General features: G+C 38.1%; 1 protein-coding gene across 2 annotated transcripts in view; it reads left to right on the top strand.

Annotated features, from left to right (window-relative positions):
* Positions 1-43: 43 nt before the first annotated feature.
* LOC144657231 (coiled-coil domain-containing protein 150-like) overlaps positions 44-16,819 on the top strand; it is a 28,853-nt gene continuing 12,077 nt past the window's right edge. The window contains exons 1-19 of one of the 2 annotated variants that reach the window (XM_078517538.1): positions 44-799; positions 1,559-1,805; positions 2,393-2,436; positions 2,635-2,731; positions 3,240-3,468; positions 4,488-4,572; positions 4,746-4,838; positions 5,477-5,545; positions 7,732-7,824; positions 8,636-8,719; positions 9,334-9,384; positions 11,734-11,790; positions 12,598-12,660; positions 13,211-13,339; positions 14,289-14,458; positions 14,801-14,894; positions 15,320-15,489; positions 15,805-15,934; positions 16,377-16,583. In XM_078517538.1, coding sequence (XP_078373664.1) covers positions 179-799; positions 1,559-1,805; positions 2,393-2,436; positions 2,635-2,731; positions 3,240-3,468; positions 4,488-4,572; positions 4,746-4,838; positions 5,477-5,545; positions 7,732-7,824; positions 8,636-8,719; positions 9,334-9,384; positions 11,734-11,790; positions 12,598-12,660; positions 13,211-13,339; positions 14,289-14,458; positions 14,801-14,894; positions 15,320-15,489; positions 15,805-15,934; positions 16,377-16,583 — 2,733 coding nt within the window. In that variant the 5' untranslated portion in view covers positions 44-178. Of the gene's footprint in view, positions 800-1,558; positions 1,806-2,392; positions 2,437-2,634; positions 2,732-3,235; positions 3,469-4,487; positions 4,573-4,745; positions 4,839-5,476; positions 5,546-7,731; positions 7,825-8,635; positions 8,720-9,333; positions 9,385-11,733; positions 11,791-12,597; positions 12,661-13,210; positions 13,340-14,288; positions 14,459-14,800; positions 14,895-15,319; positions 15,490-15,804; positions 15,935-16,376; positions 16,584-16,819 lie in introns of both variants that reach the window. The other variant, XM_078517537.1, reaches the window with a different exon arrangement.

Raw genomic sequence — 16,819 nt, 5'->3', positions numbered from 1 at the left:
CTGCAGTCGTTTTGGGTTGATGATGTCGAGGCTGAAATCTGATTGGCTGGCCGAATCAAAAAATGGCGGAAATTCCAAAATGGCGGAATACAGACAAATGAGTCTTTGAAAACAAACAGGCAGATTATACCACAAACGAGCATGGTTTTCAACTTTATGGCAGATTTTTAACGGCTTGATGATGTCAGGAGACAAAATGAGTCGAAGAGTCATTTCTCCAACGTTGCGATCGAGCTCTTCGCCACAGCACACCTTCGATGTCATGCAACGCCGGTTGCAAATGGCCGAAGAAGAAACGAAAAAATTGGTCGACCAACTTGCTGAATACGGCTTTAGCAGAGATCGCGCTGAGAATCTTGAAGGCAGTAAAAGCGGACGGATAGAACCGGTACAACCATTCAAAGTTGCGGGATCGAATTCCCCAGAAATGGAGATCTTGCAACGAAACTACGAACAAATGGTGTCGCGAGTTTGCCGGGCTGAGAGCACGATTCAGTCGTTAAAACTCGCGATGTGTAGCCTGGAAGCCGAGAAAAATCTTGCCACGATCGATAAGGAGCCAGAGATAGCGACTTTACCCAAAGATACGTACGAAAATGAGATTAAAAAGCTCAAAAAGGACGCACAGAGGTATAAAAAAGAGTTACAAACTTGTGAGGAAGGTAGGAAAGAGGCTCAAGACATGGTAAAAAGACTTGCTTCGGAACTGGATAAATCTTCTCAAAATGGTGAACAGAATAGAGTGAAAATGGAGGAGCTTAAACTGGCTAAACAAAAATTAACCAAGAAAAATAATGAAGTGAGTATGTATTTCAAGGCCGAAAAGATGCTTTTAAAATTAAAATCACGATGATTGTACATATTTTGTATACTGTACTCTGAAGTAACAAGTTAAAAACCCAACAAACAATTTTGTGTTATTTGCTGTCACCAATAAAAATTATGACAACAGTCAAAAAGCTAAACAAAAGAAACAAACAAAAATAGATGGATATCTACCAAATGCAGGCCCCAGACATGACCTTTTGCACCTGTTGAAGTGCGCTTCTGGCCCTGCCTGACATTTGCAGATGGTAGACATGCAGACTTTCACCTGGTTGGCCTACTATGCACTCCGGTTTCATGATAGCAAAGTTATACAAGTCGCCCAAAGACAAAAGTAGGTTGCCTGTGGCACGCGGGCTCTGCTAGAGCACTGCTCTGATAATGGTCATGGTAGCATGAGTTTTCTCCTGAGAATTATCCTGCTCAATCTTGCGGAGTATTGTATTATTTTAGCCAGTTTGGCCTACAACCTTGTCAGCAAAGTATCAGGCGCTATTCTGCGCGATTTTGCAGGAAAATTATAGATAAGTCTGCAGTCTGCAAATGTCAGACACCAAACTTTTAGTACTTGATAGGGTCTACTAAGATGATTGACAGTAGCATAAAATGCAACCATTACTTACAATTTAAATTTCAGAGTTTGCATAGTTTGCATAATCCGTAAAATGATTTTGTAGTCTGCATGCTGAGATGTAAAAAAAGAAAAAAAAGTGATTGTGTTTTTTTTTTTCAGCTCAAGGAGGAATTGACCCGAGAAAAAGATCTCAGATCAAGTCTTGAAGAATCACACCTCTCCCTTCTTCAAAGAGTTTCCAACATGGAGAAGATTGTGGAATCTGGACGTGGTGATGTACAGACACTAGCCCAAGACTGTCAGACCCTGAGGAGAGAGGCAGTGTTAGCCAGAGAGGAATGTGAGAAGGTGAAGCGACGTAAGAGTCAGCTAGAAGCAATTGTTACACAACTTCAAGAAGAATCAGGTACATATAGATAGCCAGTGATATACCAACTACACGTAGGTCAAGTAACCAGCATCTTTTTCTGCACATTTAATTCGACACCCCCTTGCTCTATTTCTTTTATGGTGGGAGTTGCTGTGGCCTAGTGGTTAACCCACTGCACTCTGGTTCAAGCAGTCCGACCAAGTCCAACCTCTGGACAGGTCACTGTATTGTGTCCTTGGATAAAAGGACACCTATAACTGGGTACTGGGGCTAGCCTAGCAACCGACTAGCATCCCATTTAAGGAGGAGGTGGGAGGAGTGGAAATAAACTAGGATTGGCTCTGGCCTGATGGGCCTCTAGGCCTGCAGCGAATGCAAGCTTTATTTTACAGAAATCTGGACAGTGTCTCTGATTATCTCTGTAAAGCCTGCATTCAGGCCTAGAGGACCATCAGGCCAGGGTCTATCCCAGATTCCTTAGCATTTAAGTATTTCTTCTCCTGCCCGGGCCTCCTTCCTAGATGGATGCTAGTCCATTTTTTGGTTGTTTGTTCCTCTTTGTGTGATTGTTATTAATAACAGTTGGTACATACCAGTAATATACTTTTCAATTTCTTTAACAGTGAACTCTGATTCTCAATTAGCTACACTAACAGTGGAAAGAAAGGTGTGTCTTCTGTTACTTTAAGTTTCGTAGGAAAACTAGCAAAATGAGGCTCTTACATGTAGTTATGAATGATGAATTGAAGATAATTAAGTTATACAGTATTAATATCTACATACATGTATTCAAATTAATAACTAGTTTTATTACCTACTAAGTATTTTATAACATTAGTAACTTACACTGGATTTAATCCAACAGGCACTAGATGCAGATATTACAAGATTTAAGAAAGAAAACAAAGAGCTGAGGCAACAATTTGAACTTCTCAGAAAAAATCATGAAGACCTCAAGGTAAGTTTACATTCATACAATCAAATACAAATAAAGAGTTTTGTTCTATTCTATAACCATTTGGTACTAAATGTTTAAATTGTCCAATTTTTTAATCCTTTGGAGAACTTTTCAATCATATGCATTTGGTCAATCAAACCAACCTACATGTATACTGTTTTGCTTTAATTTAGTAAAAGAAATCTTAGTGTTGACAGCTGGGCTGTATGTTGCTGCTAATTTATTTGAGAATTCTTATAAGTGCATAGCTGTGCTCTAGCAGAGCCCGGGTGCCACAGGCGACTTAGTTTTGTCTTTGGCCGACTTGTATAACTTTGCTATGAGTCATTAAGGCTACAGTATTAAGGGGTGTGCACCCAAGATTTCTAATACATTACATAAGAGCCTTCAGGCACCCCACAATTATTCTAAGAGCACAGCAAGTTGAAGTGAATTTAGTTTAAACCATCTAAGGGATATATTATGTTTTAGACTGTTACAACAATATTAAATAATTTGTTATTTCCAGGTAGCACATGACAAAGTTCTTGAGGAACACTACAAAACCAGTGATACCTTAAAGACAACAACTGCCGACAACAGAGTGTTGATTTCACAGCATCAGAATGCTTTACAGCGAGAACGAGAACAATGGAAGAACCGCATGACTGAACAGGAGAGAGAGTTGGAAAAATACAGAAATGAGATTGCACAAGAGGTGGCAAGGGAAAAGGACAGACAACAGTACCTGGAAAATGACAAGTAATCAATTAGTAACATAACAATTTTGTTCAATTAAAATCATTATTTGATACGGACAATATATTAAATGCAAGTCAATGCATGTAACAATGTACATGTATAAAAAAGTGTGGACTGGAAGTGTATCACACTACATGTAGACTTGCAAAACACAATGTACTGTTATTACCGATTTGTGTGATGAGAATCAAATTTATTAATATATAACTTCACCTAAGCCTTTGTTGTGTATCAAATTGGTTCACGCTTTCTTGCTTTTGATGTTTGCATACAAATACTATCATGTACAAAGCATGTGTGAATGCAGATGGATTCTGGTAGAGTACTTGTGCATTCTCAGACTAGTACAGTAACACCCAATAAAGATTTAAGATGCCAGATGTGTTTTTGTAGTCGGCAAAAGAATAAGATTGTTCCCACTTCCAGGGGCCACACAGGAAGATTGTGAGTGGGGGGGGGGGGGAGGGGTGGGGGTTAAAAGTTGAGTGTGGAAGCGTGAACCAACAAGTGGAGGGATGGGGGAATTTGGATTTCAATTTCTCTTACATACCGGGTAATTCATCTTAGTTTATTTAAAACTTTTACCATTCAGCGTTTAAAATATACTGGTATTTGTTTTGTAAAAGTATTGCTTAAAACGACAAAAAGTTGCGACAAGGAGAAGTTGCCTCACAAAACTTTTGATATAACTACTGACTGACCCTTAGCTTTAAACATTACCAACCACGTTCCCTAGGAAAAAAAAATTCTGTCAGAAATTTTTTGTTTGTTTTACAATTCAATATAATTTTATTCAAGACATGTAACTGTAAACAAGTGTGTGTATGTGTGTGTGTGTGTGTGTGTGTGGGGGGGGGGGGGGCTAAAGCCCCCTTAGCCCCTCCCTCTCTGCAGTCCCTGACTTCCTGTATTTCATTAGCCTCTACTCCAATCTCATGTTTTCTGATATTGGCTATATTCGTGTGCAGGTACAAGTGTCATCTCTGGCATTGATTTGCTTTCTTTTCGGTTTGTTCCAGATCTGTTTTAAGAGAAGACATCAACAAGCTGCAAAGGCAGTTATTGGATGAAAGAGGCAATACCGAGAAGCTCAGACAGGAATTTGTATGTTAAAAAATAACATTATTTGATATTTTAGCCACGTTGTTATTACTGGTCACAGACTAAACTGTATTTTGTTAGTGAAAAAATAAATGACAAAAGGTCTGCCTCCTCGTTTTGTCAGTGCATCTCAAGATTCTAATGTTTTTGTTGGCTCTCTTGTTGTTTATTCTTAGGACAGAGAAGTTTATAATCTTCAAGCTAAGATAGATGAGATGACAAGAGAGAGGGAGCATTTGTCCAAGGAAAATGATCACATAATGAATGAGGTAAACTGTGACTGCACTATAAGTTGTCTTAAGTTATTGTTTTTGAAGGTCATTCCATCGAAATAGAACTGACAATAGATTTTCGCTTAAACTCTGTCTACTGTATGTTTATCCTAAGAGAACTTTTTTTGAAATAAAAAAGAGGGGTCCCCGTATTCGTTAAGGAGCAGGAAGACACCCTATAATTCCTTACAATATCAGCAATTATTATAATTAAATTATCGCAAGTACTGGCTAAGTTCACATTACCGTTTACTACCGGTATTTATTTTTCTACAATAGAAATTTGTTCATATTCATTTTATTGAAAGAAGATGATTGCTAGACTCAGAAAAATTGAAAAAATGATAGGTCCTGGTACTCGTTGAGAAAAAGACGATTTAATAGCTCTCTTGCAAGCCAAGCCGTATAGAAAAAGCCGCCATTTTCTTAATGTGTGTGCGCTAATCTCGCGTAAAATTATACGCAGTAAGGGATGTGCAATGCAATACTGAGGACTTACCGTTAAAAACTCATTGATATTACTGGAAGGGAAACATTACTTTAAGGTTAGCCATTTCATGGATCGATTTGATTAATGAATTAAACAAACTTGTGAGATAAATGTACCAGTTTTATTGTCCATCAATTTTTTGCAGGTGAATCAGGCTGTAAGTGATTTTTCAAATGAGAGAGATAAAGTTGTTGGGCAGCTAAAAGAAGCACAGGTAACATTCAAACTATTTTTCCATTGTGTGAAAATGAAATGTTCAACATGACAGATGCATGGGACAAAGAAAAACTCAGAGTCCCTAGAATCGAACCCATGGCCTGCCAGGTACCGGTTGGGTGCTCTAACAACTGAGCTACAAGAGACTTGTGATGAGCTGGGCCATTTACAAGGTTGATATGTGACATGCGTCCTGCATGGGTTCAATTCCCACCAGGGACTCAGATTTTTTCCTTGTCCCACGCTCACATCATGTTGAACATTTCATCTTCATTATTTTATCAAGTGCTGAGCTTAAAAATTACCATGTATAAGAACCTAGGTTTTTTCAAGTTAGCCTAAACAGGTTCTTATATAAATGGTATTTAGTGTAAAATTAGGCTAACTAGGTTCTTAATTAGGTTCTTAACGTTTGTTCAAAAAAAAAGTAGAATTTTTAATGATCTGGTCTTTAATGTGCAATAACAGTATTCTTGGAGGCTTCGGTAAGCAAAATACTATACTATTTTAATCTGATTCTGTTGAAATCAAATTATACTGTAACCTTCACTATAATTCCCAATAAATCTTGTATACAAAACAACATAACATGATAAAATGTCAAAGTTCCTCTTTAAAAAATTAATGTCCACTGACAGACGGGATTGGAATTTGTATTTATCTCAGACAATGTCTGGCATATTGTCTAGCAATAATTAGCCCATAGCATTTAAAAAACCTAAATAAGGTAAGGCTCTAGCCCTTGGGGTCGGATTTTGTTATCATCTGAACCATCAGCTGTTATCAAACAGCCAGTTTTTTGAAACAATTTTGTGAACAAATCCATGTCACTTGAAAGCTCCTTCCAGGCTTCTCCAGCCCACTTTGTCATGCATAATGGACATTTCTGGTTGCCAATCTGGAAGTTGCTTTTGTTCTACATGGATGCAGATTTATTTTTTTTAATTCATATGCACTGTGATTTCATAAGGTTCATCTGTTCATCTCAGTTAATAATTATATTCAAGGAGGACAAGTTTTATGTAACTATGCTGTAACTATAATGTGTACAGACTGTGTTATAAATATATTTTTGAGAAGATTTTTTAATTCTATATTTTTAGAAGATTATTGTTTTCTTTTTTGAAAATAAGAACCTGTTTTAGAATTTTAGCCCAAAATGGTTCTTATGTGAAGGGTGCTTAAAAATGAAATTTTATCCTAACAGGTTCTTAAACGCGGTTTTTTACTGTATTTGCTATACACTTAATGATTTCGACATTGCTGATCTTAGCAGCATGTTGAACAATTCATCTTCATTATATATCACCAAGCTTAAAATTTACCATCTTTATTATCTTCTGTATTTCTCTATTTCATTTTACGGCTTGAACAACACCTGAAATCCATCTTACCCTTACCCTTAAAATTTTGTTTGCCTGGAGTAGATGCATGCTTGTCTAGGTTACCTAGGCCTTTTCATGTTTTTTTAGTTGGCACACCACTTGCCTGGGCGGGGCAAGAAAGCACGAAAAGTTACTTGCTTTGAAAAAATCTAGATGTCCCAGATGACTGAACAGGACTTTTTTAGTTTTGCATTCCATTCCACCCAATCCACCTTATCCTGCCCTGTTTTAAATCCAACGTATGTGGGATACATCCTGTGCCAAACTACAATCATTCCAAACTCAGTAATTAACAATTATTCCATGAGTGCAGATAGCCAACAAAGCACATAGCATCCAGTTAGTTATAACTATCTCATATCCAACAAGCTCAAGTGGAATAATTGTTTTTTTAAAAACGTCCAAAGGATTGCAATATTTGAGCTCCCTGGCTGTTCTTGCATGATGCATACACCAACCATGTTTGTGGTCCATGATACATGAGCTCATGTAAACCAATCAAAACACAGGAATTGCAATATACCATGGCTAGTTTTTGATTACAACCCATATCCAATGCTTACCCATCCCATAGCATTCCACGACTTCTCATGTCATCCCTGGTACTATCCTGCCTTTCACAGAGTGGTAAAGATTTCTAAGCTGTGTTCTAGCAGAGCCCGGGTGCCACCTCGTATAACTTTGCTCGTATAACTTTGCTATCATGAAAGCTACCCAATTTGATGATGTTTCGATCAGCGTTCTACAGTACGGTCATAGTTTCTTCAATCTTTTGATGTTGTTCTTGTTTTGTTTTCAGGAAGAGATTAAAGGGCTTGAAGAATCAAAGAAGTTACTTGAAGAAGAAAACCAAAAACTGTTGGAAAGGATTTGTGCGCTTGAAGACAAACAGGTTTTGTGCATCTTAGAGTGATTTTTTATTGAGTGAAAAAAAAAAAAAAACTGAAGCAATCACTCTGACCAATCACAAAGGACGCGGACAATTCAGTAAGCCAATCAAAACTCGAAGCAAATACATGTAGCCGCCACGAAGCGCGGGAAAACGTGTGTGAGCGAGTCACGATTGGTTTACGTTTTAGTTCTGACTAGTCGAGAAAATTGCGCGGGTTTTTTAAAAGAATCACTAAGCGTTGTAAAGCAAAACCAAAGTGAAATTCGCTCTTTATTACCAGTCAGAATGAAAATGCTTATAAAAAGGAACCGTGTTTACGGATTTTAGCCAAATTTAGGCATGGGAAATGGAAATTAAATGCGGTGAAATATAGAAAAAACCGCTTAAAACGGTAAAGGAAAGTTTCCATTTACACAGCAAATGCAAAATAAGGTACGAATGGCCAAAAGTGAAGAAGATTGAAACGAACTGTGATATGGGTTTTTGAAATACTGTTGGGCTGAACAGTTTTCAAAGTTAATCTCCTTTGTTTGTAACTTTATATTATAACGCCGGCCGGAGACATATTTGGTTGTAATGAAGCTACGTGTATGGTTTAGTCATTTAGATCCATAGGAGTAATTTCTTTGCAAACATTAAGCTTCATAGCGAGTATTTGGCAAAAAGTAATAAAATAAACTCAACTCAGCCGTGACACAGTCCCTCAAGTTACAGGTATACAAAACATTTCTGACGCATAAATCAAGTCAACAGCAATTGTCTCGAAAACAGCTGTACAGTAAAATAAGTGTTTATATTTAAAACATTTCAGGTCAGTCAAAGCCAGATCGAAGACGCTATGAAAGGCATGATGGAATCGAAGAACAGACTCGCTTTCGAGAAAGGAAGCCTACAGGTAAATGTTGAATACATAAAATTCCGTAAATCAAACAAGGCCGCAAGTCATATAGTTGCTAACTGATTTTTGATCAACTTTGCGAACTCAAGTTCACTAAAACCTAAAGTTACAATTCAACAGGGTTGCCACGATCAGGGAAAAGTCAGGGAAAATCTTAGTTCTAATCAAAGACAGTGAAAAGTCAGGGAATTTTGGCTGAGACAAGAACACAAAAATTAATGGATTTGTTGGTGAAGTAAAATGCCATGCATTCAAAATCCCGCGAAAAACGTAAAGAGATCGTAAATGAAGAGAAGACTATCGATGGTCTGCAAAAGAAGCTGAAGCAAATGTAAGAAAAGGTTGCGCTTATTTGTTAATTCACCTAATTCAAGGTCAGTGAAAATTGTTTTGAGGTCAGGGAAAAGTCAGGGAATTTTTTGGGTTCTATTAAGTGGCAACCCTGTTCAAAAACACTCAAACTCGACAAAGAAATATGTCCGAAACTTGAAAACTTGCCATAAATGATTTACTGATCACGATAATCAAGCACATAAAATACAACCGATAATCTTCTTGAGATTGATCATGATTCGATAACACTCATTTTCATTTTGCTTTTTTTACGTCAGTCCAAGGTTGAACATCTTCAACAAGAGCTGAAGTCATTAGGGTCAATCAAGGTATTGGTCACAAAGAATTCTTAGGCCCCGTCCACACTAATTCGGATAAATTTGAAACGCATTTTTATTCAGTTCCTCCGGATAGGCGAACAGTCCACCCTAAAACGGCAATTTCGGTCACCGAAAACGGAGCTTTTCGAAAACGTTCTCCAAAGTGAAGAAATTTGAAAACGCCAGCTGGGTGGTGTAGTGTGGACGCGAAAACGGAGCTTTTCGAAAATGCTGACGTCAAATGGCCATGTGATCTCTGTCAAAAACAAAAGGTTTAGTTAGCATTACAATAGCTCGGCTTGTGCGTTGCAACGTTACGTGCGATTTAGCGTATTGTTTTCAAATTTATACGGAAAAGTGTAGACGAAAACATTTTACCTGTTTTGGGGGTGAAAACTCTGTTTTTAACTTTATCCTTATCAGGGTGGACGGGGTCTTAGATTTGCAATAATTATCGGCACGTATCTACTTTGACGACTCCTCCCCCAGACTAACTTGGCTTGTGATTGGTCAAGAAATGGGAAACAACTTAAAGATGACAGAAAATGTCAATAATTTTCTTTTGAGTGTTGCAATCGTAAAGGACACAGACAATCCAGTGAACCAACCAAAACTCGAAGCAAGTGTAACCGACGCAAAGTACCGAAAAACGTGTGTGAGCGGGTTACAATAATTGGTCTCTGATTGGTTGTGGGGGTGGCGCGAAATTTTTATACCAATCACTAAGCGTAGTAATGCAAAAATCTCGATGATTTGGTAAGTGCAGAATGCAATATGGAACAATTGAAAGTATGATGTTTTATATATGTTCGTGTTTATTTGCTTTACTTTACTTTCGGAAAAACTGTTCACAGGCTACTTGTATTCTTTCCTAGGTGTTCCTTACGTTAATCTTTGCAAACGTAACACGACACTTTCGTTCGTTTGTAACAAAATACTTTTGTTTTCCTTGAAAATGCCGTAACATGAAACTCTTGTTTTTTGTTTGTTTTACGGCGACATCGATGACATTTGTTTAATTTAATTAAGTTACGGTTTAAACTGCACGAAAGACGATTCTCAAAACTAAAGAACAAATCTAATCAAAAAACATCTTTTTCGAAAGGGTTTTTAAAACGCAGTACAGCTAGGATATTTGTTTCCTGGTTATCAGGTGTTCACGCCGAAAATCCCGGTGCAAGTTTTTGCATACCTAATTACGATTTACGAAAGCGCTGTGAACACGTCACACGCTCACTCAAGCATGAAGCCGAGAAGCACGTAGTGTGAAGATTTCTTTCAAGAAATGTCGGAACCGTCACGAAAGCATGTTCAAACACTAAAGCGGCAGAGGTTTTACAAAATAAAACGGAGGTTAGTTCAACCGATGGAGAACAAATAAAAGGAAAGGAAGTGACGGATGTAACATGATATTGTTGTTTTTTTCTCGCAGATCGCTGTGATGCCTTTTAAGTCTAATTAAATTAACGCCACGGATTCTACAGGAATTCAACCGCATTGAAAAGCACACCACGTTAGGCTTTAATACAAAATTTCTAAACACGTCACTGTTATTTTAATTTTCGATAGCTTGAATTTCAGTTTGTTATTGAAACAGCAAACGAGATACTTTTGTTTTTGTCAAAAACATGTAACATACTTTTGTTTTTGTCAAAAACGGATGTAACATGATGTTTATGGTAACGTGATTTATTTTCTGCAAAGAAGGCGACATTGATTATAACACAGATGTTATCAGGTTATCAATTAATTATGAGATGCTAGATCACCTTTTCTAAGAAAACAGCATTGCCATATCAAGAAATATTTCACATGATCTGCTATGACGCCTTACTGTCTAATTCAATTAATTTGTGGTTTTAACTTGGGGCCACGGAGTCTACACGAATCCTTCTGCAGAAGAAAAACGCAATGTTCGTGATGAAGACTGATCTGCGCATGCGTTTAGCACAAAGTATTTTTTCCAGAAAGAATTGTACCACAAGGAGAGCATAGTGCTTTCTGAAACAAATATATACCTTGAGTTCTTCAATTGTAAGTATCGTAATGGACTCCCCGATTTACCAAGGGCACACGGTCAGGTGCTCTCCATCCCCTCCCCCCTTTACAGAAATAATTAATTAATTGATATTAATTAATTAATTGGTGATTAAAAGTTTACACCGCGTTAGCGGTTTAGTGGCTTAGTGGTTTAGTGGTTTAGTGGTTTAGTGGTTTAGGGGTTTAGCAAACGCCAACCCACCAAACCATCACAATAGTGCATTCTGCACTAAAAACCAGTTGAAAGCATTTTTCTTGATTACGTTTGGCACTTAAATTGAAATTTGCCGTATTCATTCTGTAATGTTAACATTGCAGATAGAAGCTGACCAACTCAGGAAGATCAACAGCAACTTACAAAATCAACAAAGCAAGGTACTCGGCCACATTTGTATTCAAATATCCTCTACTTTATTGTATGGTTCCGGCGTGTGTACTTTTTCGCATTGAGCCTGGTTTCACTAGCGACGCAAGCACAAGCGCAAGCATAGCAGCTCTTATTTCACCGTGAAAACGGCTTCGACGCAAGCATAAGCACAAGCACAAGGATCAAAATGTTTTCTTTTTTGTGCTTGCGCTTGTGCTTGCGTTCGTGTGAAAACGAAACACCACATAAGCACAAGAAAATTTTTTATGTCTGGCCGTGGCTAGCCAATTTTAAAAAGCCATCGTTCCAGATTCCCCCGTGTCTGAGCATTTGAACAAAGTGGCGGAGGCCGCGGCTGATTTTGATAAAAAAAAGTTCCGAGGTTGTTCGGAAGAGTGTAGAGAATTTAAAGACAAAAACAAGAAGGCACAAGCGTGGGCTCGAGTTGCAAAAGAAATGGAGATGCCTTTTTCCAAATATTTCGTTCTCCCTTTTTTAGTCGCTTTCGCTTTCCTCGACACAAGAGTAGACGAAACAACAACACTCGATGCCTGAGAATTTCTGCCGCCAAATTTGCCGAGAGAGCGGAGTCGAGAACGGAGCCTTCTAATTAGTGAACACCGTGTTCTTATGCTTGTGCCTATATATGGTTATGTCGACGTTCGTTTTCACTTGGCACAAACTGCTTATGCTTGCCCTTGTGCTTGCGTCGCTAGTGAAAACCATGCTTTACTGCTGGCGAAAGGTGTTTCTGATGTCAAATACACCAATTAAATCTTCCCTCTCAGTTTACTCTTTAAAGTCTTTTTCGTTAGAACTTGGTTGAACTGCAATCTTGTAAGACCACAATGAAGAAGCTGGAAGCACAAATCAGAGAGGTAAACAATGATTATTTATTTTCCGAATGTTTCAATATATATATATATAGCATGCAGTGCGAATAACAACCTGTTCCACGCTAGGGGAAATGGGAGGTGCTTTCCTCAATATGTAATTTTCTACTCCAAGGAAGGCCATTGTGGTTTTCCAGGTAACTCAGAATTCTCCTTATCACCTGCGATTTTCAGGGTAAAGAAAAGATAAGGTCTGTGTCCGAGCCAAGTGGCCCATACAGCCGGAGCTTATCCCTGTTTCCGTAGCATTAAACGACTAGGAGTATTGCTACTCCCCCCTGGATGGGATGCTAGTCCATCGCAGGGTTACCCCTAGCATTTAATTTGCCACCTGGGTGGAGAGAGGTGCTGTGAGAGGAAAGTGTCTTTCCCAAGAACAAAACGCAGCGCCCCGGCCAGGGCTCGAACCCGGGCCGTTCGAGTCGAGCGCGCCCTTAGGCCACCACGCCTTCCAATTTTCAGGAGCTGTATGTTAACTGTCCTTGGCCTAAGAATGAACTGGAAATTACTGTTTGATCGTTCTCTTTCTTTATAGGGGCAGTTAACGACCAGTAGAAAGGAAGCTGATTTGCGATCAGTGATGCAGTCTAGAGAAGAAGCTCTGCGAGAAGTGGAGAAACTTGTGCAGCATGCAGAAACTTTGGAGAGAAAGTACACTGAAAAGGTATAGTAATCAGTGATAGTTGCTTATTTCGCGGGATGAAGTAAACGTGATGATGAAAAATTTTGTCAAAATTTTTCAAAGGTACGGTGGAACCCGGTCTATACGGACACCAAAGGAAAGAACAAAAGTGCCTGTATTATCCGGGTGTCCAACACATTTTTTAATGAAACAAAGACTGAAGCGTACAATTTACCCGAAATTTAAAAGCAACAGAGCGATATTTTACGTCTTACTTCAATTTAAACTGAAACTAAAGAAACCTTGCGCCCATTCAAATAGTCAAACGTCTCGCACTGCAGTTGTTCTGAAACGAGACAACGTAATCATTATAAATATTGACTACATTCTGACACAGCTAATCGAAAAATTGACATGAAAACTTGATCAAGATCTTATTGTAGTGTGAGAAAGTGCATTTCTAGTAAAGTTAATTTAGCACCGTAGCGCTTAAAAAACAATTTTTTGACTACATTCTGACACAGCTAATCGAAAAATTGGCTTATGCGCATGCACAAAAGTAAAATATTGTACATTTTTACATGAAAACTTGATCAAGATCTCATTATTGTAGTGTGAGAAAGTACATTTCTAGTAAAGTTAATTTAGCACCGTAGCGCTTAAAAGACAATTTAACGTTTTAAAAACGTGTTTTCAGTATATTAAGGGTTAACCTGTAAAAAGCCTTTCATTTTCTAATAGGGTAGAATTACCACGTAATTGTGACAAGTAAAAACATACAGTGCGCAGGTAACCAGCGTCCGTAAAGCAAGGTTAACTTTGTATAAGAGCGTGTCACTTGGGTCACAGAAAAATGTCCGTTCTGCATGAGTTTCGTATAAAGCGGTGTCCGTAAAGCGGGGTTCCACTGTATTTTCAACTAAATTTTCTTTGCATGATTTGAATGAAATTTTATAAAATTTAAGTTTCTTATAACATTCTCTACTGTCAGATCGACACCTTGCAGCGGTCGCTGAGCGATACGCGGGAAAACAGCAGCCGCCTGTCAAGTACAGTAGAGAGCTTGATGACGTCACACGCTGAACTGCAGGAAGCAATGGAGCGATTACAAACCGACATGGGACAGAAAGACAGCGAACTTAATATACTCAGGAGAGATAAGTGAGTGTCTTAATTTTAAAGGGCCTTTCATCTGTAACTAACATAGGAAATATTACCAGACAAAAACCTCTAATTAATTTGCAACTTTGCAGTAAGAGTTGTATAAGAATATTTTCCATAATTCCGAAGCCAACCTCTCGCGGTTTCAAACTTGTTTTTTTATATTGCAATCTATTTCCATCCTCGCCATCGTTAGCCATCAGCACTTCCTAATGGGTTCCTGTTAGTTGTCGAGTTCTGTTGTACAAAGTTCGGTTACCTATGATTTAGCTTTGTTTTCGAGTTTCTTAAAATTGTGCTTAGAATGTTTGTATTTATTTAATTCCTTTTTCCCTATCTCAGAATTTCCTCTCAGGAACTCATCAAACAACTTCAGTACGAGAACGATGCGTTACAAAGTAAAATAATCGTCGTAGAACAAGCAGAGTTGCAAGAGGTAGGTAGAAATATTGATTTGAATTTATTTAAACACTTGTCTTCTTAAAATACCCTCATAAATTATATCCTTATTACGAGCTTGTTGAATCTGAAATACCTTGGCATAGATATCCACAGCAATATATATTTCATACTCTAAGTTTCTTGCAAATTTCGTTTCAGAAAAAAAAAGAAAATTGCGTTTGGCTTTTTTGACAAATACGCAAGACAAAAAAGGCGAAAAAACTCGTTTGGGATGTCGTGACCTGGCACTTTCGTCTTGTTTCTGATTGGTTTAAAAGAAATTATCTGATCTCTAATTGGTCAGAATATAGATCTGTTCTCATTTTGCCGAGTCCTCAGCGTTATGCTCGACCCTGGGCCCAAGATTTCTGAACGAATCAAAATTGTTTGTAAAATTGGTGTTATTACTTTCATTCTTAGCTGAGACCATTACGTGAAGCCCTGTCTAACGCGCAGGTTGACCGAGAAAGAATGTCAGATCAACTTGAAAGATTATTGTCGGCGAATAAAGAACTACAGGACAACATGGAGGTGTTACAGACAGAGTTAGGACGAAAACAAATGGAGTTTGAGAAACTGCTCGAGGAAAGGTACTATAGGACTTGTAGAATTAGTTGTATTAAGCCTGTCGAGTTTTGTTTTATTATCTCCTCGGCGAAGGACGTTAAGGAACGGGAACTATTCACAGTGTACGCAATTTATACCCTCCCCTCCCCTCCCCTCCCCTCCCCTCCCCCCATCATTTCAGTTGTGCGATGAGCCAAAGGTGACAGACAAACCATTTATTTTATCAATGTGTTGTTTACAAGAATACTGCATATTATGTAAACTAAACAAATGAAAAGACAACTAAAAGACAACTGTCCAGTTGTGTGTTTAGTTATTCGTGATTCCACTTTCCGCAGAGATCATGAAATTCGAAAATACGGCGAGAACAAGGCTGTAGAGGTTGAGGAAAGAGTAGAAGAAGTACTTCGTCAAGGACAGAAAGATTTGCAAGAGGCAAGAGCAAGACACAAAAAAGAACTCACGAAGGTATAACTATCTCTGCAAATTTATCGGTATTATTTTTACAGCAACAAAATGCATATAAAACAAACCAATAGCAACTCAATACAGAAACGTGCAGCCAGCGCCAAGCGCGGGAAAACGTACAAGCGGCGCCATTAGCGCGGGAAAACTTGCAAGCGGCGCCATTAGCGCGGGAAAACGTGAATTTAGCGCCAAACAAGATCGAAAACAAGATAAAACACGCCAAACGAGTTGACAATCTTTTTTTTAAACTCAAACGTAACTTGTTACAGCAAACAAGAAAAAAGTCTCAAATACGGTGAGACGTAGCCCAATGTTTAAGTTTTGAATAAAAAACAGGAGGGCGGTAGTTGATGGAGTACTATTCAGGGAGCTACGATTTGTCATTATTTTACTTTTTGAAGTGATAAAAAGATTGTGATTTAATTTTTTATGGATCTTGCAGCTTAAGAAAGATCTCGAAGACGCCAACGCCTATAAAAACAAGTTTAAAGAGTCGAACAAGAAACTGGAAGAGCAAGTTAAAGAGCTAGAAGAACAGTTAACAAAGAACAAATCCAAATTAAAATCACAGAAAGTTCAAATAGAGCAGTTACGCAAGGCACAGAAAGCAAAAGATATCGAAGAGGGAGACGCAAAAACTCAAACTGAGGTAATGAAAAACGAAATACAGTCCCGAGTTGAAGCGAGTACTTTTTTGTTGTGCTTGCTCTTTAATGTTAATAAGTCATTTTGACAGTCTAGATAAGTCAGATCTCACCAACAAAAAAATATTTAATTGTAATATTTAAAGGGGAAGTATCACGGAGATTTTGTGTAACTAAAAAAGATAAGAAACATTTCATTGTTAACGAAAACCTTTAAATAATGGCCCAGGGTAGTCATAAA

This window comes from Oculina patagonica, chromosome 6, assembly GCF_052425735.1.
Source record: "Oculina patagonica isolate OP01 chromosome 6, crgOcupat, whole genome shotgun sequence".
Classification (NCBI taxonomy): Eukaryota; Metazoa; Cnidaria; class Anthozoa; order Scleractinia; family Oculinidae; genus Oculina; species Oculina patagonica.
The sequence above is the reverse complement of the archived record's forward strand: the minus strand, read 5'-3'. Positions and strand labels throughout refer to the sequence as shown.